The 26,115-nt window shown below is 37.8% G+C and overlaps 1 protein-coding gene and 1 non-coding gene across 3 annotated transcripts in view; one reads left to right on the top strand and one right to left on the bottom strand.

Annotated features, from left to right (window-relative positions):
- The window catches only part of MICU1 (mitochondrial calcium uptake 1), a 168,025-nt gene that overhangs the window by 125,640 nt on the left and 16,270 nt on the right, over window positions 1-26,115 (bottom strand). The window contains exons 2-4 of one of the 2 annotated variants that reach the window (XM_004615473.2): window positions 15,357-15,518; window positions 6,054-6,228; window positions 3,140-3,302 (exon numbers count right to left, since the gene is read on the bottom strand). In XM_004615473.2, coding sequence (XP_004615530.1) covers window positions 3,140-3,302; window positions 6,054-6,228; window positions 15,357-15,517 — 499 coding nt within the window. In that variant the 5' untranslated portion in view covers window position 15,518. Of the gene's footprint in view, window positions 1-3,139; window positions 3,303-6,053; window positions 6,229-15,356; window positions 15,519-26,115 lie in introns of those variants that run through there. The other variant, XM_055132399.1, reaches the window with a different exon arrangement.
- On the top strand, window positions 4,211-4,312 carry LOC129403868 (U6 spliceosomal RNA). Its single transcript, XR_008629526.1, has one exon. It is a non-coding gene; the product is annotated as a U6 spliceosomal RNA (small nuclear RNA).

Below are 26,115 nucleotides of genomic sequence, written 5' to 3'. Positions count from 1 at the left end.
TAAAATGACTATTTTTCAAAAATGTAATGTGAAATTATTATTTACAAGTACTGTGAAAGACTCATATAGAGATATTTTCAGATTACATGATATGTTTTAGACTGACTTTAAAAGAACACTGAAGGTGACAAGAGGAATTGAATACTATAGGGTTGGAGAGACAGTAGAGTGGGTAAGGAGCTTGTCTTGTATGCAAGGCAAGTGCCTTACACACTTTACTATCACTAGGGCCTCTGAGTAATTTCTTTATACATTCATCTGTTGAAGGACATTTAAGATTTTTTTCACCTTTTAAATACTGTGAATAACACTGCTATGAAACCACAAGTATCAGTCATTATTTAAATATGCTTTTTTTTGGGTTTATACTTATAATAAAATTGTTGGGTTATACTGAAATTTTGTTTAACTCCTAAGAGAAGGCCAAATTACTTTGTTAGGGAGTCGTAAAGAAAGTACAGTGGATAGTGTGCTTGCTTTGCACAAGGCAGACCCAGGTTACATCCCTAGCACTGGATATGGTCCCATAAGCACTGTCAAGAGTAATTCCTCAGTACAGAGCCAGGAGTAACACTGTAGCATTGCTGGATGTGGCCCAAAACCAAAACAATCAACCTTGGTAGTGGTTGCACCATTTTACATTCTTACCAGCAACTTAAGTGGGCTTCAATTTTCTCCATATCTTCAACACTTGTTTGTTTAAAATTATAGCCAATAAAGGTAGGTGTGAAGTGATGGGTTAAAATGGTTCCTCCTCTCACTTTTCCTTATTTAAGGATAATAAAATACGTATTCAATATGCAAAAAACAGTATCAAGTCTCACAATGGAGACATTACTGGTGCCCGCTCAAGCAGATCGATGAACAACAGGATGGCAGTGCAGGCAGTGCTATTTATTTCTCAGATGAGACTATAACTTTAATATTTTTCTATTATTTGGATTGTTCTCTTAAAAAAATTCACCAAATATATTAGTCTATGAAAGACAAGGTAAGAGAATTAGAAGATAAAATATACTTTGGGAGAAAATATTTCCAACAGACATGGTTAATAAAGTGACTGTTATTCAAATATATACAAAGAACTCGTAAGAAATAACAATAAGAAAACAATCAAATTAAAAATGAGTCAAAGACCTTAATAGACACCAAAGAAGATACCAGACAAGTGCCAAATCAAGTAATGGTTGTAGAAAAGAGAAACCATTGCTCTTTCATGTCCATAGATGATCACAGATTTTAATTATCAGAAACACCAGCTTTCTAGAGGGCCAGAGCATTGTGGTCCCTGAAAGAGCTGACCTAATATGATTATCTTCATTGGGAAGGACCCCTGTGCTTTGTCCAGCTGGCCCTTGGAAATTTATTAATAGAGATGATTAGTGATCATATATAGTTGAGTGGACCAGCACACTAGGAAGAACTAAGTAAACACTTATATGTGGAAGTCTAAGCTCATTATTAAGAGTTAGAGGCCATCCTTGGTTTAGAGTCCAGTCTTAAATTTCCATGACTAGGGTTTGCAACTGGAACTACTGTCCTGCACAATCCATACGTTTCTCTAGAAGACCCCTCTCTTCACCCCCCCCAACCCTCGAGAACTCATCAGCTTTGACCTCTGTGTATGCACAACTCATTATAATTATAATGTCAACTTTGTAATGCCCAATTGCACTGAAATGGAATAGGAAGAAAGTCACACGGGCTATGTGGAGAATGTGGCAAAGAGTTTAGGAATGCAAGGTCTGAGTGACTCTACTCAGGTTTTCCATGACATCAATTGATCCCAGTAATATTTGGGACTTTCTAGTTCTTTGATAATAAGCATTCTAACAGTGAATAAAAAAAAATTAATAAAATACTTTCATGTTCTTGTGGGTCACCTGTATACTTTATTTGAATAAATGTTTATTCAAGTTCCTTGACAAACTATTAAATGGAACACTTATCATTATGCTTACTTGTAAGAGCTCATTATCATTTTTTGCAATGTTCTGCATTTTTTACGTGCAGAATCTAGAAATCTGTCTGGTTCATCTAGGTTATATAATCTGTTGCCATGTAATTATTACTAGTATTTTCTTATAACCCTTTTGTTTTTTTAGGTAGAATTGCCTCATTTTCTTTCTGACTTTAGTTTTTTACTACTTCTCTCTGTCTGACAGTTTTGCAATTTTATTGTTTTTTTTTTTGAAGTAAAACAAATTTTATTTGGAGAGTTTTGAAGGTGTGGAGGGAAAGATGGAGAGCGCACGCTCGAGAGAGAGAGAGAGAGAGAGAGAGCAAGAGAGAGAGAGAATAACGAGTAGATAGGCAAGTACATATCTAAGAAGAGAGATGGGGGGCACGTGGGCAACAAGATAGTGTGCCTTACTGCTGTTTTTAAAGAACTTCTGATTTTCTTAAAACTCCTTTCTCTATTTCCCCCATCATGTTTCCCACATACATGTGAAATATTCATTCATTTTCCTTCCTCACACTTTGTTTAGTTTCTTCTACATAACACATTCTTTCCACTACTCGTGGTTAGCTTACATTTTCTTTAAATTTTCTAGAAAGTATTCCCCAATTTCCAGATTGAGTGAAGTGTCTCTTCTTTATATTAGTACTGCATTTTCTGCTTATTACCAAGTCACTACCTTCTTGAAGTTACCTATTACTCTCTCTTGCTATAAAGTAACTTGACGGCAATGAATCTCAGTCAGAGGGGTACAATCTCCTTGTACCCTTGTAAAGGGGTACAATCCCTTTACCCTGGCTAGGAATTATCCTGGAAGTTGGAGAAACAGTATAGCATAAAGGGTGCTTGCCTTGCACAACGCTGACTTGGGTTCAATCTCTGGCACCCCATATAGTCCCCCCAAGCCCTCCAGAATTATCCCTGAACTCAGAACCAAGAGTAAACCCTGAGCCCCATTGGGGTGGCCCCAAAACTAAAACCAAACAAAAATTACCATATTAGATTGTAGTCTATCTCCTCCTTTTTTTTTTAAAGATGCAAATGCCTGACATGCAGTAGTTTAGCCATACAGTGATTATAATTATTGTATGGATCTATAGAGTTTAGGTAATGCACAAAAAGAGATTAGAATATAACAAAATGAGTATCATAATTTTATTTTTAACTTTAGGAACTTACGCTCTGGTTGTTTTTCATTGGGTGTTATGGATCGCACAAAATCTTCTGGAGTCATAAACACCTCAGATTCACCAGGCTCATTGATTACTTTCAAGGTGGCAAAGTATCGAAAGATTTTGTCTGGTGTAGAATATGCTCGAATCCTATTCTCATACTCCATCACCTAAAATTAGAAATAGTAATAAAACTAATATTAATAAAAACTCTGTGGAATATTACTATATAAAGCAATTCTTCAATTCCTACATATTTGTTATTTTTGTGTGTAGGACTTTCTATTGTATCAACTTTTTCTGTAAATGTTTTTTAAAAAAATATTAAAATAAACTTGAATTTCAGAAACAGCTTAACCTTTCTTTCAATATACTATTCATATTCTACTTGAGGCAATATCATGCAAATTTTGATCTGAAAATATTTTGAAGAATCTTCTAATTTATTAAATCACCAAATGCTAAAAAAACTGGACAACATCATCAGAGAGTTGTAACAATCTTAAGTAATAGGGTAATATGACATGTTATGATTCTTAAATAATGAGTTTTGAAAAGGGAATGATTTAATAGGTTTTAATTTCATACAATGTCATTAATCATCAATCAAGAAAGCTTGAGACTATGTAGGTTTAAACTGTAACTAAATTTTTTAAAACAAAAGCATTTTAAATGATCACTGTGCCACTGTATCACTGTTATCCCGTTGCTCATCGATTTGCTCGAGCGAGCACCAGTAACGTCTCCACTGTGGGTTTGATCCTCTGTCCCTCTCGGAGAGCCCGGCAAGCTACTGAGTGTATCCCGCCCACACGGCAGAGATTGGCAAGCTACTTGTGGTGTATTGGATATGCCAAAAACAGTAACAACAAGTCTCACAATATTAAGATAAATATTACTAATACTTTGGATTTGCCATATTAGGCAGCTATTACATAACTGTCAATCCTCGACAGATTGACAGTTATGTAATAGCTGTCAATGACAGTTGACAGTTACATCATTTTGAGGCCTATTTAACAGCTACTTAAAGTGGTCTTAATTTCAAGACCAAATATGCAACTGAGAAAGAAATGCTGTGCTTGCTTTAGCAGCACAGACTTAAATTGGAATGATACAAAGATTAGCATGGCACCTGCTCAAGGATAACATGCAAATTTGTGAAGCATTCCACATTTAAGAAAGAAAAAAAAGAAAGAAAGAACCGTGGATTTGAACATGAACATTCGTGAAACATCCCATATTTAAAAAAAAAAAAAAAGAACCATCAATTTGAACTGCACATGACAAGACTCTTTCAAATGCTAACTAGCCTTAAAATCTGAAAACATTTGTAGAGGACACTTTAGTTTTAAAAATTTAGCAAGTGCCAGCACACTAAGAGTTTTATTCATCCCCTAACAGCCTTGAGACTTAGCTACAAGCAGTAATCAAAGGAATTTCATATTAGGACTATATTATTTCCAGGTTGACATTGAAGAAAGAGCCATCATTCTGGATTCTTCCTCTTCTGAACAACAACAACACAAAAATAATCAATTTGCAATGTTTAGGCTATTAGCCATGACAATGTCTAAAGTGTTAAATGAATAACATTACTGTTATTATTGTTTTCTGGGTAATACCTGGTGGTGCTTAGGGCTTACTTCTGGCTCTGGGCTCAGGGATCACTCCTGAAGGTGCCCATAGAACCATATGCAGTGCTGGAGATCGAAATGGGGTTGGCTATGTGCAAAACAAGTGCCTTAACCCCTATGTCTATGGCCAAACAACATTTATTTTTATGGAAATGTAAACCAAAACCACAATGAGATTATACCTTACATCTTTTAGAGTGTTATATGTCAAAATAACAACACATACCACTACTAAGTACGGTAAGAAAATGGGACCCTGTTAAGTTTATGCTATGGGGATTACAAACTAAATAAACTGGTACCTTAAAGTTTCCTGTGAAGTATGAAATCTGCTGAGCAGTAAACAGGAATACAAATTGAGGTTCAAAAATAAATTGGGGGACTATGGCTTTACAAAATGGAAAGCTTGTGAAACAGATAAAGTGAGATAAATCTGACCTTTTCTTAAATTCATCCAGGTTTAAAATATTAGACCTGTCACTGAGGAAACATGGAAATAGGTGACAACTAACTTGTGATAACTTTTCTTCAAATTAATCTAAACCAGGAATGGATGTGATGAGGAGACTTATTTAATAACTTCACCCAAATAGAAAACTCAATTTTCTTCCAAGGACCTTCTCTTCCATTTCTATTTTCCACACTCAAACACCATAAAGTACCTGATCAACTGAATTGGGGTGGGGAGGGCTTTGGAGTCCTTGGGGGCGGGAGGTGGGCACACTAGTGATGGGTGTGGTGTTGGAATTATGTGCATGGGAAACCATCATAAACATACTGTAAATCACAGAACCTCAATCAATTAAAAAAAATGCCAAAACCCCCAAATAACCCAATGTAATTTGGTTTTAGTGTGTATGCTAAGGGGGTGGTAGTGGTGATATTTTTATCTTTGCGAAGATTTATTTTTCTGTAATAATAAGGTCACACTATTAAGTAGTATCACACAGACTCAACATACATAGTATTCAGCATTAGAAAGATCTGAGAAGAATCACCCAAGGCAAGTGAACTGAAAAAAACGAAGACTTTGCTAATCCTGTTTACCAAGCCTAGATGCTTTTCACTACACCGCCCCCGTCCCAACTAACTCCAAATTACAAAAATACATTTGCCTTACATCATGACAGAAAAAAGCAAATAGGTGAGTAACTTCAAAGTGATTAGGAATGACCTGAAATGCATGATAGAAAACAACTCGACTGCATTATTGTACAGCTAATTACAGAATTAACTGTAATTCTGACCAACTCAGAACACTGTGCTATAATGAGTGCTCCATACTTTTCTGTCTCTGAATCCAGAACGTTTCTTTTTTTTCTCTTCTGGATGAGGCTCACCCAAAGCACCTCCAGTCCCTTTTTCCTGGGTAGAGTCTTCCCCTTCATCTTTATTCTTTCCTTTATCACCAAGTTCAGTCTTTATGCTGTTCACAGATGATGGGGATTCTGCATAGGCCCTGAATAGGGGGTAAAAACCTGCATTATTCAAGAGGTCACTGTATTAGCCAAGTAGAGATTTTCAATACAGTCTAACAGGAGCATAGTAATGGAATTTGGAAAAGTTCTATGTAAAGAAATTTCCCTCCAAAATCATTTTAATCCACTTTTGGGTACAGATCTAAAAGAACAGAATTTATTGTCACAAAGATTTTTACACACCTGTGTTAACAGCCATTGCTCACAATATCTAAAACATGGGAAATGTTGAAGGCCAGGTAAATGGACAAAGAAAATATGGTACATACATGTAATATAATAATATTATGCCTTAAAAATAAAGAATATGACATCAAATGCAGAAGCAGCAAAAGCAAAAATAGACAAACTGGATTACATCAAATTATGAGAAAGATAACCTATAGAATGGGAGATTATCGTATCACCATAAAGGGTTAATATTGTTAAAAAAAAAAAAAAGAATTCCATGGGGCTGGAGTGAGAGTACACCAGGCAGAGCATTTGCCTTGCATGCAGCCAATCTGGATTTAATCCCTGGCATCCCATATGGTCGCCCAAGCACTGCCAAGAATAATTACTGAGTGCAAAGCCAGGAGTAAACCCTGAGCACCGCTGGGTGTGGCCCCCAAACCAAAAAACAAATAAACAAAAATAAAACCCCTAAGAATTCTGAAAATAACAACAACAACAACAATAACAAAACCCTAAATAACAATAACTTGATTTAAAAATGTGCAGGGGCTGGAGTGATAGCACGGAGGGTAGGGCACCTGCCTTGCACACAGCTGACCTGGGTTTGATTTCCAGAATGCCATATGGTCCCCTGAGCACTGCCAAGAGTAATTCCTTAGTGCAAAGCCAGGCGTAACCCCTGTGCATCACCAGGTGTGACCCAAAAAGAAAAAAAAAAGTGCAAAGGAATTGGAGAGACATTTCCTCAATAAAGATATGTAAAAGGCCAACAGACAAAGTTGTCCAACACCAATAATTATTTAGAAAATGCAAATCAAAAATTTCACTAAGATATTCCATACAGGTTGGTAAGATAGTACAAGAATTAAGGTGTATGCAGTTGACCCAGTTTGATCCTGAACGCTGCAAACAGTTACTTACCAACACCACCCAGAGTGATTCCTGAGGTAGGAGAAAAGTCTTAAGCACCAGAAGGTGTGGCCCCCAAACAAACTATATATATGTATATATATATGTATATATTTCCCCATATACCAATTAGGATGACTATTCTTTTTTAAAAAAGGAAAGAAAGCCGGAAGTCATGCCCTCGACCCACCCTTGGCACCATCTTGCCACATTCAACAGAGAAGAGGCCAGGCAGTCTGGTGAGCAATGCGGCCGGAGAAATGCCCCGGACCCCAAACCGGGCCAGCAACACCGGGGATCCAGATGGAGGAGGTACAGCAGGCACACCTTCTCCAGATGGAGCCCTGGCGACACTGAGCAGCAACTAACACGGATCCGGGTTGCGGGACTGGAACACCTCCGAGCCGCGCAGCCGCATTAGCGGCTGCGCAACCTTTTCTAAAAACTGAAAACATACAATCTTTTAATGGAAAACCAATTATCAAATGCTTCCTTAGTAGGGCTGTCTTTCTTGGGGGGAAACTCCAACAACAATAGTAAGTTTTGTTTTGCAATATGGAACGTAATCAAGGTAAAGAGAAAATGAAGTGAAATTCATCAGTTATACAGTTGAGGGTGAGGGGCGGGGGCGGGGGGTATACTGGGGATTTTGGTGGTGGAATGTGGGCACTGGTGAAGGGGTGGTGTTTGAATATTGTTATAACTGAGACATAAACCTGAAAACTTTGTAACTTTCCACATGGTAATATAATAAATTTTTTTTTTAAAAAAAGGAAAGAAAATGATAAAATGTGTAGATGATGTTGTGGATCAGGGATTCCAACACTGTAAATGAGAATTTAAGTTGGTACAGCACTATGGAAAACAGAATGATGCACTCTTGAAAAACTACAAACAGGATTTTTATCTGACTCAGCAATCCTATTTCTAGATATATATCCAAAGGAATAAAAGTTAAGATACCAAAAACTATCTATAATCCCATGTTCACGGCAGAATTCCTCACAATGGTCCAAATGTGCAAGCAGTCTAAATGTTTATAAGTGGATAATGAGAAAAAGGACACACACACAAATATTAGTCATTAAAATAGAAGGAAATCCTACCAATGACAATATGGATGAATCTAGAGGACAAAATGCAAGTAAAATAAAAAAGTCAGATACAGAAAGACAAATATTACATCACACTGCTGATATGCTGAACATAAAACAGCAAAACTTACAGAAGAGTGGACTGGTGGTTTCCAGTGTAACAGTGTGAGAGGAAGGTAGAAAATAGGGAGATATCAGTCAAAGATATTCATTTATAGGAGATAAATGAATCCTGAAGATTTATAGTATAGCACAGTATCTACAGTTTATAATATTGTATTGTATGCTTAAATTTTTCTAAGAGGGTAGATCATGTTAAGTTTTTTTTTCAATAACAATACAATAATCAGAGAGAAAAGTTTTGTAGGTGATAATTTTATGGCATAGGTGATGATTCACAGGTGTATACTTATCTCTAACTCAATAAGTTGTATTATGAACATCTTTTTCTATGTCAAAGTATTTTTATAAATGGAAACGACAATGAAATACTGTCACATGCCACAATATGGAAAAACCTCAAGGAAATTAACTTAAATGAAATTAGGTCAGTCATAAAAAGATAACTACCATTATTATTCAACTTATATGGTATATCTAAAAATACCAAATTCAGATAGACAGTAGAAAGGTGGGAACTGAGAGCTCAAGGGAGCAGAAAAGGGGAACTGTTATTTCATGGATAGAGATTTTCAGCTTTATAGGATGATAAATTCTAGTGATTGATTTGACAGCAATGTGAATATCCTTAGCATGACTAAAATGTACGCTGGAAAATGTTTAACTTGGCAATTTTTCTTACTATTTCCTCTTATCAACATGCACTTACAACAGAAGAAATGGCAATGCCTGAAGAATTGTAAGCAGGGTACCAGAAAAGTGACTCAATATTTGCTTTATGAGGCCCTTGGTTCAATTTGAGGCACCTCAGGGTTCCGCAAGCACATGCTGAAAGCAACCCTGAGAAGTCAGGTGTGGCAGCTGGATGTGGTCAAAAAATACACAAACACTAACTAAAATGGAATTCAAATAAAAAGTTGCATGTTGAAAATATTAGACGAGGGCCAGAGAGATGGTGCAGCATGTAGCTTGCTTGTTGTGCATATAGCCAATCGAGGTTCATTCCCTGGGAGCACTTATGGTGTCCCTGAACACTGCAGGAGTGATCCCTAAGCAGAGACAGGTGTGGCAGCAAAACAAAACAAAAATTATACATGAAAATAACTGTTGAGCTTTCCATGTTTATTTAATCAACAGTGAGAAAGCTGAATGTTTAGTAGAAGTCCCTCTGGAGATTGGGGGATAGCCACTGCTGGTCTATCTTATGAAGATTTTTGTCTTCATCCAAGGCTAAGTTTCTTTTTTTTTTAAAACCTATACCACTTAGTGTTCATCTGCTTAAGTTTTCACAGAACCTATTTTGACCTTGAAAGATAAGTGGAATCAAATGACTATTGCTTTTACAACTTAAATTGCCAAATGTCAGCAACATCATTTTTATTTAACCTAACAGATGAATCATTAAAACAAGAATAAATACTGTGGTTTGTGAATATGTGTCCAGAGTTCCCAGCCCACAGCCATACAGAGAAAGCAAACCACATGTCCATGGCTTTCATAAAGGAATACTAACAGAAAAGGGATTGGAAAAATAATACAATGGCATTAAGATACTGCAATATTATAAAATTTATAATATATTCCTTCCACATGGCTACTTCAGAGAGAATTTAAATACTTTTTATTTCACTTAGTTGCAAATATTTTCTAAACACTGAAAAAAAGCAATTGTCTGATATGTTGTGTTTGTTGAATAACTACTGTGCATTCTGTCTTCCACAAACACATTAATTTTACAATGATTTATGATCCATGCCTTGATGAGAATTCCAAAATCTAGTTAAAAGGCTGTGTAGTACATAACAAACATAATGCACCCTCCTGTTCCCTCACTTCCAAATCATGCTGAAATGCGTAAAAAGTGAGATTTCACTTTACTTTATCAGCCTTTCCCTCAGCAGACACAGCTTGGTGCCAGGAAAGATATCCTGGCGAAGGACTGCCCCCTCGAGGTGTGAGGACTAGAATGGAGCGGGCAGTCATCCCTCTATGACGGGGTGCCCAAGGGTTTCCACTCCCCTTGCATGGACCACTGATGGCAGCTGCCTGGTCTGTGTTCCTGGGGATTTGGCATGCTGCAGCTGGTACAGCATGCAGACATCAGAAAGGACACACAACCTGAGGCTTGTCCTTCAGGCATGCAGGGGGAAAGCGGACTGTGCATCTGGGACCCTAGCCTTTTAGAGTGCTGCCCAAGGGACTGCTCTCATTCTCACCAGACAGGGAGAGCATATGCAAAGCTAATACACTTTAGCTACCTCGAGGCTGAGGAGAGATATAGAGTGAGAAATGAGCAGTGACACAGAGAGACACAGGAAGAGCAGGAGATTATGTTCATTTTAAAAGGAACTTGAAGAGCTTTTCCAACTGGCCAATAGCCCACAAGGGCTTGTTTTTCCCCTCCACTGCAAAGAATTTTCTTCCTTCTCCCCAAAGGTTTCAGAAACTCCTAGAATATATTGGAACTGACCACCAAGAGTCTTCCCATGTATAAATGCAGCCTACACAGACAAGGATAGGAGTTTCATTCTTCCAAGTATATAGATATCAGCATCAAGTTGCAAGATACATAAAAAAAGAAAATGTGCCCAAAAGGATAAAATAAATTAAAAAAAAAAAAGGGGACCTGGAAAGATATTATAGTGGGTAGGCACTTTGAACATGGCTGGCCGGTATTCAATCCCTGGAACCCCATATAGTCCCCTGAACCCTGTCAGGAGTGATCCCTAAGTGTAGAGCCAGGAGTAAACCCTGAGCAGTATCAGGTGTGGCCCCCAAGCCAAACCACAACAATAACAAAACCTAAAAAAATGGATCTAAAGAAAGAGAGGAGCATGAGTTTTCTGGAAATGAACTTAAAATAGCCACCATAAAGATACTCTAATAAGCTCAAGAAACTTATGCATGTAAAGTTAATATCAAGATTGGGGCACAATCATGAACAGTGCCACCAGTGTTCCAACTGTTTAAAATTGACCAGGGACCACGAAAAGAAACTCGTGCTTCACCGAAGAAAAATATCTAAACATCGAAAAACTTAAATACTAGGAAAACAACATTGCAAAATATAAAATAAATTTTAAAAAGGAAAGGAAACTTTAAACCTTATGTACTGAGCAAATGCCAGGTCTAGCAAACCGGTAGGCCTAGATTACTTCTGTTTTAAAAACAACAACAACAACAAAAACAAAAAAATAGCAAAATATAAACACAAATCAATGTTTTATAGACCCTGGGAAAAAGAATTTTCAGCAACGTAAAAATATTTAACGCATTCCTTTCACTAATTTTGTAATTCTTTACTGTGGAATATCTCAGAATGTCAGGGCAGAATTGATTACTGAGCAAGGAAATGTAATTTGGATTATAAAATTCTTGCTTTAATAAAAATTACTTAAACATTAAAAAAAAAAAAGATTGGAGCACAAGGGATAGCACAATGGGGAGGGTGACTGCCTTGCACATGGCTCACCAGGGTTGAATCCCTGATGCCTCATATGGTCCCTCTGAGCTTCCAAGAGTGATTCCTGAGTGCAGTCAGGAGTAACCCCTGAACAAAGCCAGGCCTCCAAACTAAGCCGAAGACCTCTGGAGCCCAGCCACAGCCATGCTCAAGGCCCCTTTCCACATGTTCGGACAAGCCTCACGCATGAAAGTACCAGCAGAGGAACCCAAGTGTGCGGGACCCGGGGCTGAGGTCTCCAAGCCTGCTCAGATCGGGACTGGGCCTCTTCTGCGCAGATGCCCCATTTTCCAGTAGCCAGGCAGTCAGACCCAGAAGCTGCCCCCAGCACTGTGTAATCCCATCAACGGCCAACATCCAGAGACTATAAAACCAAGCTCCAGGAAGTGACATCTTATAGCCTACTTCTCCCTCTTGGAGAACCTGGCAAGCTACCAAGAGCTTTCTGCCTGCATGGGAGAGCCTGGCAAACTCCCCGTGGCGTATTCATATGCCAAAACCAGTAATAATGATGGGTCTCATTTCCCTGACCCTGAAAGAGCCCCAATACAGCACCATCCAGAAGGACGAATAAAGAGAGGCTTCTAAAATCTCAGGGCTAGGACGAATGGAGATGTTACTGAGACCACTGGAGAAAATCAAGATCAATGGGATGATGATGATGATGATGATATATATAGATATATATATACATATAATATGTACACATATATGTATATATAGAGAGAGAAATATAAAAAGAACCAAATAGAAATTCTGGAGTTGACAAAAAAAAGCACAGAACTGGAAACTTCACTAAAGGAGTTCAAGAACACACTTGATCAGGCTGGAGGAATAGCACAGCGGATAGGGTGTTTGCCTTGCAGGCTGCTGACCCATATTCAATTCCCAGCATCCCATATGGTCCCCTAAGCACTGCCAGTTGTGATTCCTGAGTGCAGAGCCAGGAGTAACTCCTGTGCATCACCAGGTATGATTCAAAAAAAAGAAAGGGGACCAAAATTTATTTAAAGAGACTGTAGTCCCAAACTATCCAAATCTGGAAGGATAAAAACACTCAAATGAATAGAAATACTTAAGAAGTCCAAATGGCATTAACCAGGACCCTAAAGAAGTCCATACTCAGACACATTACAATCAAATTGTCTAAATCAAAGGCAAAGAATCTTAAATTCAGTAAAACAAAAGTAACTTATCACACACAGGGAAATTCCTAAGATACTCATTAGATTTGTTAGCAGAAACACTGTAAGACTGACAAACCATGTGTATTGAAAGAGAAATGTGTCCCAAGGATTTGGTAATTTGATCAAACTATCCTTCCTAAATAGCATTCTTCAACCCTTTTCCATAGTATCATCTGTAAAATATCCTTCTTGGTGGTATGTGTGTATGTGTGTGGGGTGAGAGGGGTAACGGGAGGGTGGGGAGCTCCCAAGTATACTCAGAAGTGCCAGGGGCACCATCAGTGATTCTTGATTAAGCAGCAGTGGGCTCAATGGAAAGGCCTGAGGATGAAATGCTGCTTCTTGAGCCCTGTGCTGTCAAGAGCTTCCAGGACCACATCCAGTCATTGTTCAGGCGCCGCCCCCCCCCCCCCCCCACCCGACTGCAACCTATGATGCTTGAGGGACCATGTGGTACCAGGAATTGAACCAAACAGGTGCACCTAGGCATGCATGCTAACTACTGTATTATCTCAGCCCCTGCAATAATTCCTCTTTTATTCCTAATTTTATTTATATGAGTCTTGACACTTTTTTTTTTTCTTTTTGGGACACATTTACCGGTGCTCAGGGGTTACTCCTGGCTCTACACTCAGGAATTACTCCTAGTGGTACATGGGCGACCATATAGGATGCCAGGGATCAAACTTAGATTGGGTGCATGCAAAGCAAGCAGCTATACCATTGCTCCAGCCCTATCTTCACTTTTTCTGAATCCAGCTTATGTTTTGTCAAAAAAAAATAAAAAACTAGCTAAGTTTCCTTGATCTTTGCAATTGTCTAAGTGAAATATGCCAGACACAAGATGGCAAATACCATATAATTTCACTTGTATAGGTACTAAAATAGCAAGTTCAGAGAGACAGAATAACTAGGGAATTCAGAGAGAGGAGCACGGTGTACTTGTTTAATAGTCAGAGAATTTCATTCGCAAAAAAGAACATTTCTGGAGGTAGATGGTGGTGAAGACTGCACAATATGTGAATGTATTTAAGACTGCTGAAGTTAAAAATGGATAAAAGGGCAAATCATTGCAATACATATTTTACTGCAATTAAAAATACTTAAACATAACAACCTGGAAAATTAGTTTAATAATTAAAAAAACAAAAGACTGAAAATGAAATGGCTTACTTTATGAAAGTCAACCTAGAATTCTATATCCAGTAAAACTATCCTTCAAAATTCCAAGCAAAGTATTTTCAGACACAAACTGTTAAGTTCCATCACTAGCAGACAAGCACTCCTTTGAGGAAAGTATATAGCCAGATTTTGAACCAGGTATTCATATTACAGTTCCTCAACCCTTCACATTTTGACTTAGTATATTTTTAGAGGTTGAGGAAGGAAAAACAGTAAAACTGTGACACTTATTTTCTAACAGAATTCTAAAATGGCTTCTAGGAATTATATTTAAGTAAACTCATATAGCATGCTTGATCTTTACATAACCATAATTATGTAACCCAGAACACATTTGTTTTTGTTTGGCAACAAACACTCCAAATTGCATACTATGTAATTCACTTATGTATTATACATTAGTCTTTGCTATTGATCTTGAAGATCACAAACATTTTAACACCAGCTGACTTTTGTTTCTAAACTAGAGAATAACTTAAAAGTTTATCTCTTTATTAATTTTTTATATAGCACAGCAGAGATAAATCTAACAATTTTACATTCTGGTACTTAAGAATTCTTTGAAAAAACTTATATTTTATTCAAGCATCATGATTTACAAAGTTACTCATAGTTGGGTTTTAGACATACTGTGTCCTAGCACCAATCCTACCTCCAGTGTCTTCTTTTCCCTGCAACAAGTTTTTCAGGTTTGCTCCCAACACCCTTATGCCCTCAGCCCCCAACCATCTCCAGCTGGCCATCTCAGTGGGTACATTTTTAAGTTTGTTCGAAGTTTGGATCTCCTGTTTTCAGTGTTGTTGCCTTAAAGTGAGTGTTTAATTCTTTGAAACACCTTATTCCTTAAACCAAATATGATTAATGCTAAATGATTTGGGCCGGAAGTTTTGATACAAAGTTAAGCCTGAATAATTCAGATAACAGAGACCACCATAAAAATAAAATTAGAAGCCAGAAAAAGATGCTCATATGACACTCACCTCTTCCACAAGAGGCCTGTACTTGCAGTAACCGCAGAGGCTCCCAGGAAAGCCACCATCATTAGTCGCCGCCTATTTTGGGGGGGCTGTGAGACTCCATGGTACCACCGAGCGGCCACAGCCAGTTCTGCTAATGCAGTAGCGGAATTAAGACGAAACATTCTGTGGACAAAAAGTAGAAATGGTACTTGTGACTTGGTAGAGGCAGTGCTGATGGTAATAGTATTGGTGATGATAAAAGTACCCATCTCACCAGGGCATTTGCCTTGCATGAGGCTGACCTGGGTTCGATTCTTCTGCCCCACTCGATACTGAGTATCTCACCTACACGGCAGAGCCTGGCAAGCTACCCGTGGCATATTCGATATGCCAAAAACAGTAACAAGTCTCTCAATAGACGTTACTGATGCCCGCTCGAGCAAATCAATGAGCAATGGGATGACAGTGATACAGTGATACAATCCACTAATTACTAACAGAAATTAATATCGGTATGAGACATCCTTGAATGAGAAAAGTAGTACTTATGAATCGATCTATTAATCAAGATACAATTAAGAACCCCACAACCCCCATCAAAAACTGTAAGAGTCTGGGATATGAAAAGGGGTCAAGGAAACCTCCAAGTAAAACCTCCAACAAAATATACTTAGGAAAAGGCTAAGCATTCTTTACAAAAGAGTATGCTGAATACATTATCTTAGAAAGACTGTCATGTACCTAAGTAATGGTATAAGCCACTGGAAATAGTTGCTGTATAACTATGATAATTCTCAAAGTACAGCAATATATTATGCTGCAATTACAGCAAATAATTTTAAAAACATATCCATACATTTTTTCAGATGAAACAAAGTTCTGCATTGCAAAGAACTGGATGGCCGCCAAAATACAGAATAGATTAACGCTCATGTCTAGAAAAGATGCACTTTCATAGCTCAGAATGAAACTTCCAACAAGAATAAATGAGGGAAGCCCACACTTCAGCAAGCTTGGTTTTGAGAAGTGTTTTGCAATCACAAAGAAAAAACTATCTTAAACAATCTACACAAGAATTTAAGGTTAATTTAAGTTACACAAGTCTCCAACTTGTAAAAAAATTATAATTGTAGAAGAATCATCTCGTAGAAATGTTAGATTTGACAGGGAACTTTTTACATATACTTGCAAATGAAAGATGCTAGTATAAAAAACCAAACAGGTCAAAACAGAACTAAGGAAGCATCTGAGTGTGTGTGGAGGGGAGAGGACGTGTGAGGGGAGGGGACAAGAAGGTTCCAGAGACAGGGTGGAGGCACACTGGCACTCTGTTGTGGTAAGTCTAGTACATAAATGAAAAAATGGTATTTTTGTAAATCATAATATAGTAACTGAAAAGATTTTGACTGAAAAAAGTAAAAGGGGAAAAAAGTCAATTACTTTATAGTGCTCAATTCCTATTAAACATTGCTTCATCTACTGACTACCTCCATGGCTTAATTCCCAACACACACACACACACACACACACACACACACACACACACACACACACACACACACACATACTTCCTTTTTCTGCAATAATAAAAACCAAAACTATACCGATGGAGAGAGAAGTAAAAACAAAAATTTCCCTTCCCAAAATCTGTAGTAAAAAACAAAGTGTGACTTTATCTCCTTCTCTGACATATAAACAGCCCAGCTCCACAGCTCCATAAGTGTATGGCTGCTTGTGCAGCCGCATGATACCTCCTTCCTTTTTCACCATACTCAGAGCCCAGTAGGAGCACAACAAATTTGTTGGGAAAGCTGTGTAGAAGTCAACCCAGCTCACTTAGTGAATATAAATGATTCAACCAGCATCCTCAGACAATGACTTGAGGAGCACCATTGCGAGATGTAACAATGATTATAGATTAGTTTTTACTGATCTATTTTCTGACAATTCCATTTCACATTTTATTGTAATAAGCAATATGAAATAAATCTATGCCTGCTAAGGGAGTAGATTTGAGGGGTGGTTGGGAAACTCAGGATATTGGTGGAAGGAAGGTCACACTGGTGGTGGAACTGTGTTGGAACACTGAATACCTAAATGCTTGAAACAACTATCATAAACAACTTTGTAAATCATGACTGTGCTCAGGTCTTACTCCTTGCTCTGTACTCAGAGATCACTCCTGGCAGGGCTTGGGAGTCCATATGGGGTTGTCAGGGATCGAAGAACCTGGGTCAGCTGCATTCAAGACAAGCGCCTTAACCCCTATATTATCTCTCTGATTCTGGATAGTCATTTTATTTATAATAACTAAAGAGTGGAAATAATCCTGAGTCATTAGGAGAATGAAAGTTTTAAAATACATATAGCATGGTAATATTTCAAACATATTATACTAAGCAAAAGATAACAAAAAGCATATATAATATAACTGCATTTTTCTTTTCCTATTTGGGGGGGTGGGGAAGGTCACACCTGGAGGTACTCAGGCTTACTTCTGACTGCACTAAGGAATCACCATTGGCAGGGCTTGAGGGACCATTTGTGGTGCCAGGGTTCAAATCAGAGTAGGCTGTGTGCAAGGCAAATGCCTTACCCACTGTATTATTGCTCCAGCCCATAACTGCTTTAACATAAACATTTTAAGAAATGCAACTAAAGTGACAGAAAGGAAAAGAGTTGTACCTTGGGAGTTGAGACAAGGGAAAAGACTTCAGGGAAGACAAGAGGTTATGAGAATATTCACTATCTGGATCATGGAGATGATTTTTTGTATACATATGTATGTCAAAACCCATCAAATCACACACTTCAACATTTACACTATTGTCTGACAGTATAAGAAAACAAGGTCAATGAAATGAAAGAAATAACAAAATTTTATTCAATATCGTTCCATTCTGTTGATGAAAAAACAAATCCTGCCTGATATTTTATAAAAAAGATGTTACATGAGGATCTGCTCTATAGGGTAACAAAAACAAATGAACTACCCTATAAATAACAAGGATGAATCTTATAAATACAATGTTGAATAGGAGCTGCAAAACCTCATACACACAAGTTTATGTATCCTATCTTTACAACATTCAAGGGATAATGTTAAATCATATTGTTTAGGTATGTATAGAGAAAACCCAAGAAAATGACAGGGGGGAGAGAACTATGATAGAAATAGAATGTGGGAAGAATCTTGAGTAGTAATTTTAAAATATCAACCAAATAAAGAAAAAAGAGAAAAAAATTTTAAGAGCAACCAAATATCAATCAATCATCATTGGGTTTAATCTGCTCAAAAACAAAAAAATCAAATGGTTATTGGTAAACTTAAAGTTGAGAAGTTCATGAATGTATTATCGAACACAGGATGCTCTGCGGACTTATCCATGAAATTAAAAACTTTACATTATACTGATACAGAGATGATATGTGAAAACAGGATGAGAGAACTAATATTTTAAAATGTCACCTTGCTACGAGATTGCAGTGATGTCGTGGGCAAGAAATCTCGGGAAGGGAGGGTGTTACCAGTACAATTCCCGCCCAGACGAGAACCAGAACGGCCACACACACGAAACTGCTCCTCTGCTCCCTAAAGACTATGATCCTGGAGGGCTACTAATAACTTTTGGCACCAGCGGCTTCTTACAGAAATGCATCTAGACTGTGAACTGAGCTACAACCCCAGGCCACCCAGGGAGGGGAAAGGTTTTTCTCTCTACGCCTTGTCTTTAGGTGACTTCAGACAGAAATCTCTCTGGACTTAATTGCTAAAATATCAGAAATCCAAAACAATCCAAAAAAGCTCATATATTCTTCTCTCTCAGCAATGGAAAACAAATTATCAAATGATGCCTTTTCAGCAGGCTTGATTGTTGGGGGAAAATTCTAAATAATAATATTGAGTTCTCTGTTGAAATATTGAATGTACTCAAAGTATAGAGAATAAAGTGAAGATCATTAGCCACTCAGGTGGAGGTGGTTGGGAGGGGGGTATACTGGGGTTTTTGGTGGTGGAACATGTGCACTGGTGAAGGGATGGGGGTTTGATCATTATATGACTAAGACAAACCTGAAAGCTCTGTAACTTTTTTCACGGTGATTCGATAAAATAAAAATTAAAACTAAAAAAAAAGTCACCTTGCATTTGCAAAACTCCTTAAGTAATCCCATGAATACTTCCATTTGCATTATATTCAATTTAAAGACATAGAAAACAGAGCACCAATATATTTTTTTTAAGGGACTGGAGTGATAGCACAGTGGGTAGGGCTTTTGCCTTGCATTCGGCCAACCCAGGTTCGATTCCTCCATCCCTCTCAGAGAGCCTGGCAAGCTACTGAGATTATCCTGCCCGCACAGCAGAGCCTGGCAAGCTACCTGTGGTGTATTCGATATGCCAAAAACAGTAACAACAAGTCTCACAATGGAGACGTTACTGGTGCCTGCTCCAGCAAATCAGTGAACAACGGGAAGACAGTGCTACAGTGCTTTTTTTTTTTTTAAGAAGCCCCGGAGGCTTGAGAAAATCTTTTTTTTTTTTTTTTTGGTGGGTAGAACTCTTTTTTTTTTTTTTTAATTTTACTGATTCACCATGAGATATAGTTACAAGATTTCATGTCTGAGTTACAATCATACAATGATCAAACACCCATCCCTCCACCAGTGCACAGTCCCCACTACCAATATCCTCAGTATACCCCCACCTTTCCCACCCTCCCACTGCCTCCATGGCAGAAAATATTCCCCATATTCTCTCTACTTTTGGGCATTGTGGCCAAAAGTAGATAAAGGACCAAACATGATAGGCTCTCAGTATCTGCACAGCACCAATATTAAAATGTGATAGCAAACCCATGCTAAAACTCAACTGTGCATCCATGACAGGTTACTCAGAGTCTTGTTTAATAGCAAGAAATTGATTAGCACTATGGGCCAATATCTAAGAATAATACAGCTTTCTGCCAAAGAGTTTCTTTCTAAATAAATAACAATATCAGTGAATTTTTAGCATTCACAGCAACATACGTCCTTAGAGATATTTATAACAATGTCTGGATTATGTTTTATTTAGAAACATACCAGCTGGCTTGGCAGCAATATCAAATATTTCAGATATTTTTCTGTCCTTTCTAACCTTTAGTTCATCTTCTATTTACCCAAGTAATTTTTAAAAATGATTTTAACTTGATTACTTCAAAACTTATTTTAAGCCTTAAATTTAATTGAAATAAAGTTAGAGTATCAACTTAAACGTTCTGTTGAGCATACAGGTCAGTCTGTAGTATTTTAAGTTTCTTTTTGTTGTTTGTTTAAGTAAACAGAGGTTCAAAAAGTTAAATGCCTTTCTTAATGTAAGATAATCTAATGATTCTAGATATGAAAACTTACTCACTTGACCTCTTATTAGCCATTAATTTTGAGGCCACACAGTTTTATTTCATTTCTAACTTGACAACTTTGTTATGAAATAATGTAAACTGCTAAGACTGTAATAGATAGGTATAACAAATTGTTAAGAGCATAATATATAATTAAATAATATAAAAATCCTGGGATAATTTAATTTAAAAATTTGTTTACAAAGATGTGGGTGAAGTTAACAGAAACCAGTAAGAGACAATAAAGCAACCTGAACAGAGCAACGACTGGAAGCTGCTAGACCTTACAGAGCTAATGAACGTATTATTTATCAGAACTCAAACTATTTTTTTTCAGAAACCAGACTCTATTACACCTTTGGGAAAGGCTGTCTGGTAAGAAGTGTGTGGCCCACAGCAGAGAAATGTAACTATTACCAATGTACAAAGAAAGAACCAAGACAATGCTCCCCCAGACCTCACTCTATTCCCATCCTGTGTCAATGGCCCAGTCATACCGGACACCAGTAGGAAGATGGCTGGTAGTGTAGTTCACAAAGGTCAGCTTCGTGGGGCATGAAAGAGAGTAGAAAGGGTAAAGAGATGTATGTATAGGGAACAAAGCTGAAAATACAAGGGATGTCAAGGGTTAAGAAGTACTACAGTTTTTGTTGGGGGCCAAGCATTAGTACAGGGGGTAGGGCATTTGCCTTGCACACACTAGCAGGGGGTTGATCCCTGCATCCCATATGGTTCCTTAAACCAGTCAGGAGTGATCCCTGAGTACAGAGCCAGGAGTAAGTCCTGACCACTCCTGAGTGTGGCTCCAAAACAAAAACTTTTTTAAAAAACAACCAAAACAAAGGAAAAACAAAACAGACAATTTTTGTTATCTAAAGAAAGAAACAAAAGGGCTCAAATGGCAGTGCACATCCCCAACATAAGACCCTGAGTTTGATCCCTGGCACTACACTCCCAAGAATCACTAGGTACAGCTCTGGTGATCTCAGACCACTGTCCAACACAACTACACAAACACCAAATCTAATGGCCCGCACCACTCAACCAAGCATCACATGAGTAGACTCTGGCTCTGTAAGAACCTCTGATATAGCCCCTTCAAAAAGTAAAGAGACACATTTTATGCACATGTTTTTGTTTTAGTGGTTCTGAGGCAAACCAGGCAAACCCAGGGATGTAAGTGAAGCAAGCACTTTATCACTGAGTGAAATCAAGTAACTTTTGGCAAAAGGATCCAGAACATGGTCTACCCAAAGCCCCTCAAATGTTTAGAAAAAATATAAATATTAAAAGATACAAACAAAAAAATTAGTGCTAAAAAGATCTTAGAACTTTTCAATTTTTCAATATGAGAGTTAAAAGGTCAGAGAGAATAATTTTTACTTTTATTATTTAAGCAACTTCAACAAAATCGCAAAACTGTGGTTTGGAGAGAGGAAAGTACAGCAGGTAAGGCACTTGTCTTGTATACACATGACTCAGGTTCAATCCTGGCAACCCACATGGTCCTAGAGCACTGCCATGAATGCAAAGCCAGGAGTAACCACTGAGCATCACTGGGTGTGGCCCCTAAACAAACAAATAATCACAACTAGTTAGGAAAAAGCAAAATTGGCAACAGAAACCAAATGTGTAAATTCCTTGTTCAGTCCTCTCATCACACTATGTTAGAGAAACAAGTCTGGAAAGGCTTATGCTTGGCAATATCAACTAGTAAATAGTTTTTTTTTTTTAAAAAAAGCCCAATTTATAAGATTAGAATGTTTAATTTCTTAGAGCGGAACCCTAGCTTTCCCACAATAACCATAAAGACTGATTATCTACCCTCTTAACCAAAAAAATGACATTTCATCACACATAATCTTAATATAACACATAATACTCAATATTTAAATGAGACTTTAATCTCAGCCTAGATAAAATAAGCAGTCAAGAAGGAAATGAATGAATTAAGAGCCATTTCTAACAGAGCATAAAATTAAAACCTCTAGGTTAAAAGAGAAATGGAAATCATCCAAAACTTTGACAGCTGAATTGTTCCTTCAAAACTGGGGTCAGATGAAGCAAGGATAAATCACTAGCAAGGATAAATCACAAAACTCACTTCCTAAAATGCGCATGAATTGCAAATAAACCAGAAACAAATTCTGAGGAACAGAGGTGTGTGGAAAGGCCAAATCTCTAAAATTACAAAGAAGAAAAAACTTAGAGTGTTAAAGATTAAAATAAATCATTTGTGAAAATAACAGCCTTTTGGGACCAAATGGACAGAACTTAAAGTTATAATAAGGGAAATAAGTAAGGAAACAAAATGACATTTATGAGATGATTTTAGTCATGTAGAATATGGAGAGCCAAAGCAAACATGGAATGGCCAAAAAACAATGAAACTTCTAGAATCAGTGAAAATTATGATGGTTACCAGAACGAAAAAAGAAGAAAGAGAATTTGTAATCTGTCTTCAATTCAGCTTTATTAATGGCCTATATTATCTGGACTCTGCCAGGCTGTTCTCACTCGGGGAGCCCCAGAGGTGGGGCAGGTGAGAACCCTCCCTGCTCCAAGGGACCCAGCCCTGACAGCCCCCACTCCACTATCCAACTGCTGCCATGCTCCAGGACACTTTCCAGACATATAAGACACTTCCTACCCAATTTCCACAATTACCATACCATATTTGATGGAGTTCAGACAGTAGGCAACAAATCAGAGAGTAATATACATATGTGTGTGTGTGTATATATATATATATATATATACACACACACACATATATATATGTAAGCTACAGAGAGCATCCTGCCCACATGGGCAGAGCCTGGCAAGCTACAGAGAGCTCCTGCCCACATGGGCAGAGCCTGGCAAGCTACCAGTGGTGTATTCAATATGCCAAAAACAATAACAACATGTCTCATTTCCCTGACCCTCAAAGAGCCTCCAATTGTTGGGAAAGATGAGTGAGGAGAGGCTGCTAAAATGTCAGGGCTGGGAGGAATAGAGCCATTACTGGTCCCCACTCGAGGAAATCGACGAACAATGGGATGACAGTGATACAATGATACCAGAATGAAAGAGGAAGGATGGGGTGAGGAAAGAGTAGAGAATTTCAGGTGACACTGGAACTTTGGGGTGGAGTGGTTAAGTCTTACACACAGAGGTGAGAGGCTAACCCCCTGAAATCCTTAAACACTGGAATTTAATGACAAGTTATTTTTAGAAAGGAAAGGCAAATTAAAATATCTTCCTTTCTAGAAGACATTAATATCAAACCTTTAGGGTTCATTTTAAAACTTTTAACTACATACAGGAGCTAGAGGGTAGGTACAGTGGGTAGGTAGGGCGCTGGCCTTGTATGTGGCTGATTCAGATTCAATTCCCTGGTACCCATACAGTTCTCCGAGTCTTGCCAGGAGTGATCCCTAAACCAGGAGTAAATCCTGAGCACAGTCAGGCGTGCAACTGCCCTGCAACCAAAAATAAATAAATAAAGGGAAAAAAACCTCCATTCAACTACTTAGAAAATTTTAGGGAACTGTGGTTCCAAAGATCAAACCCAAGTATTCACATATATAAATCACGCACTTTATAACTGAGTTACATCCCAGCCCAAGAAACAGACATTCATGAATTATGAACACCTCTATTACATAAACTAAAGAAGTAACATTCCACCATATTTGCTTCATTCTATAGTTATTAGACTCTACCGAGAGGTTTTAAAGGCAGAACCACTTCAAAGTTATAGGCACTATAACATTTTATTCTTAAATGTTTCGATTCAAAATTTTCCTATGTTATTGTAATATTTTACTCTTAAATGTTTCAATTCAACAAATTATCCTATATTACTTTGGCATTATTAGGGTCATTCTAATTAATAATAATTTCCTAGTATCTTCTAATAGTGCATATTCAAATTTCTTGAAAATTTATAGCTTATTTTTCAAACCAGGATTCACATAAAAATCATTCATTATTCTTGGGTTTCTCTTTCCAGTCTCTGTGAATCCAGAATATTTCCTTCACACACAGTGTATATTTTGGGGCAGCCACATCCAGAGATGCTCACTGGTTACTCCTGGCTCTGTACTCAGGGTGCACTCCAGCCAGTGCATGAGGACCATATGGGATGCTGGGGATTGAACCCAGGTTGGCCATGTGCAAGGCCTGGACCTCCCCACTATGCTATCTCTCCAACCCCATTCATACACAATCTTTAAAAAAAGAAAGAAAACACAAAATCTATCCACACCCATTAGAATGGGAGTTGTCTTAAAGAAACAACTACTTTAAAAAATATGGAGAAACTAAAATCCTTATTCACTGCTGGTAAAAATGTAAAATCCTGTAACTACAAAATAAATGCAATGGAAGTTCCTAAAAAATATACAGTTACCATATAACCCAATTCTAATCTGGGAAACATTGATAGCATAACAGTCAAAAAGTGGGAAAAGCCCAGGTGTCCACCAATGAGAGAATGAATAAACAAGATGTGATGCGTAAGTGGTGTATCATTCAGCCATCAAAGGAAATTTTGAAACATTTACTGCATGCATTAATCTTGAGTATATTAAGCTAAGTGAAGTAATTTGGCCACAAAAAGACAAACACTGATTATATTTATAAAAAGTATCTTGAGTGGGTAAAAATAATATGCAAATAAAATAGAGCTTAGTTGTCAGGGGAAGATTCTTATTTGGATGGGTGTAGAGTTTCACTTTTGCAGGATGAAAATAGAACTGGACGGGGATATGGTTCGGTGGCAGAGTGCATGTCTTGCACGTATGAGGTCCTGGACTTGATTAGAAAGCAGGAAGGAGGTATGGAGTTGAACAACGATGACAGTGTCACAGGAATATAAATATATTTAATTTTACTAAATTGTATGTTTAAAAATGTAAGTTAGGATAGTACATTTTAATCTATATTTATATTATGCCACATTTTCAAAGGCACCTAAAGAGGAATAAAATTGGTGCATCCTACAAGAAGAATCTTAAAGGTCTTATGTTAAGTGAGTTAAGCAGTCACAAAAAGCCAACTGAGGTACCTTATAGGAGGTAACTACTAAAGTGAAATTCACATGGGGGTATGGTGCTGCCAGCAGGTCAACCTGTACTATGGATCAAGTGCATCAGCAGCCTGATGGTGCCTTCAGGCTTCCCGATACCCCAAAAGTGCCGCTGTGCCTTTGGCAGACTCCAACAACTTGGGGACCAAATTTTCTGAGAAATTCAATGGCCAAAAGTTAGGTATGTGGGAATCATGTCCACAAACCACCTCTGGCTCAGCTATACAAACTCATTTACCAGCCTTGCTCCAGAGACCCATAAACAAATCTTGAAAGAGGTAAAAAATCGGGCCATTTTAGCACATTGATGGCATGATTCAGAGAC

Source organism: Sorex araneus, chromosome 3 (genome assembly GCF_027595985.1).
Source record: "Sorex araneus isolate mSorAra2 chromosome 3, mSorAra2.pri, whole genome shotgun sequence".
NCBI lineage: Eukaryota > Metazoa > Chordata > Mammalia > Eulipotyphla > Soricidae > Sorex > Sorex araneus.
The sequence above is the reverse complement of the archived record's forward strand: the minus strand, read 5'-3'. Positions and strand labels throughout refer to the sequence as shown.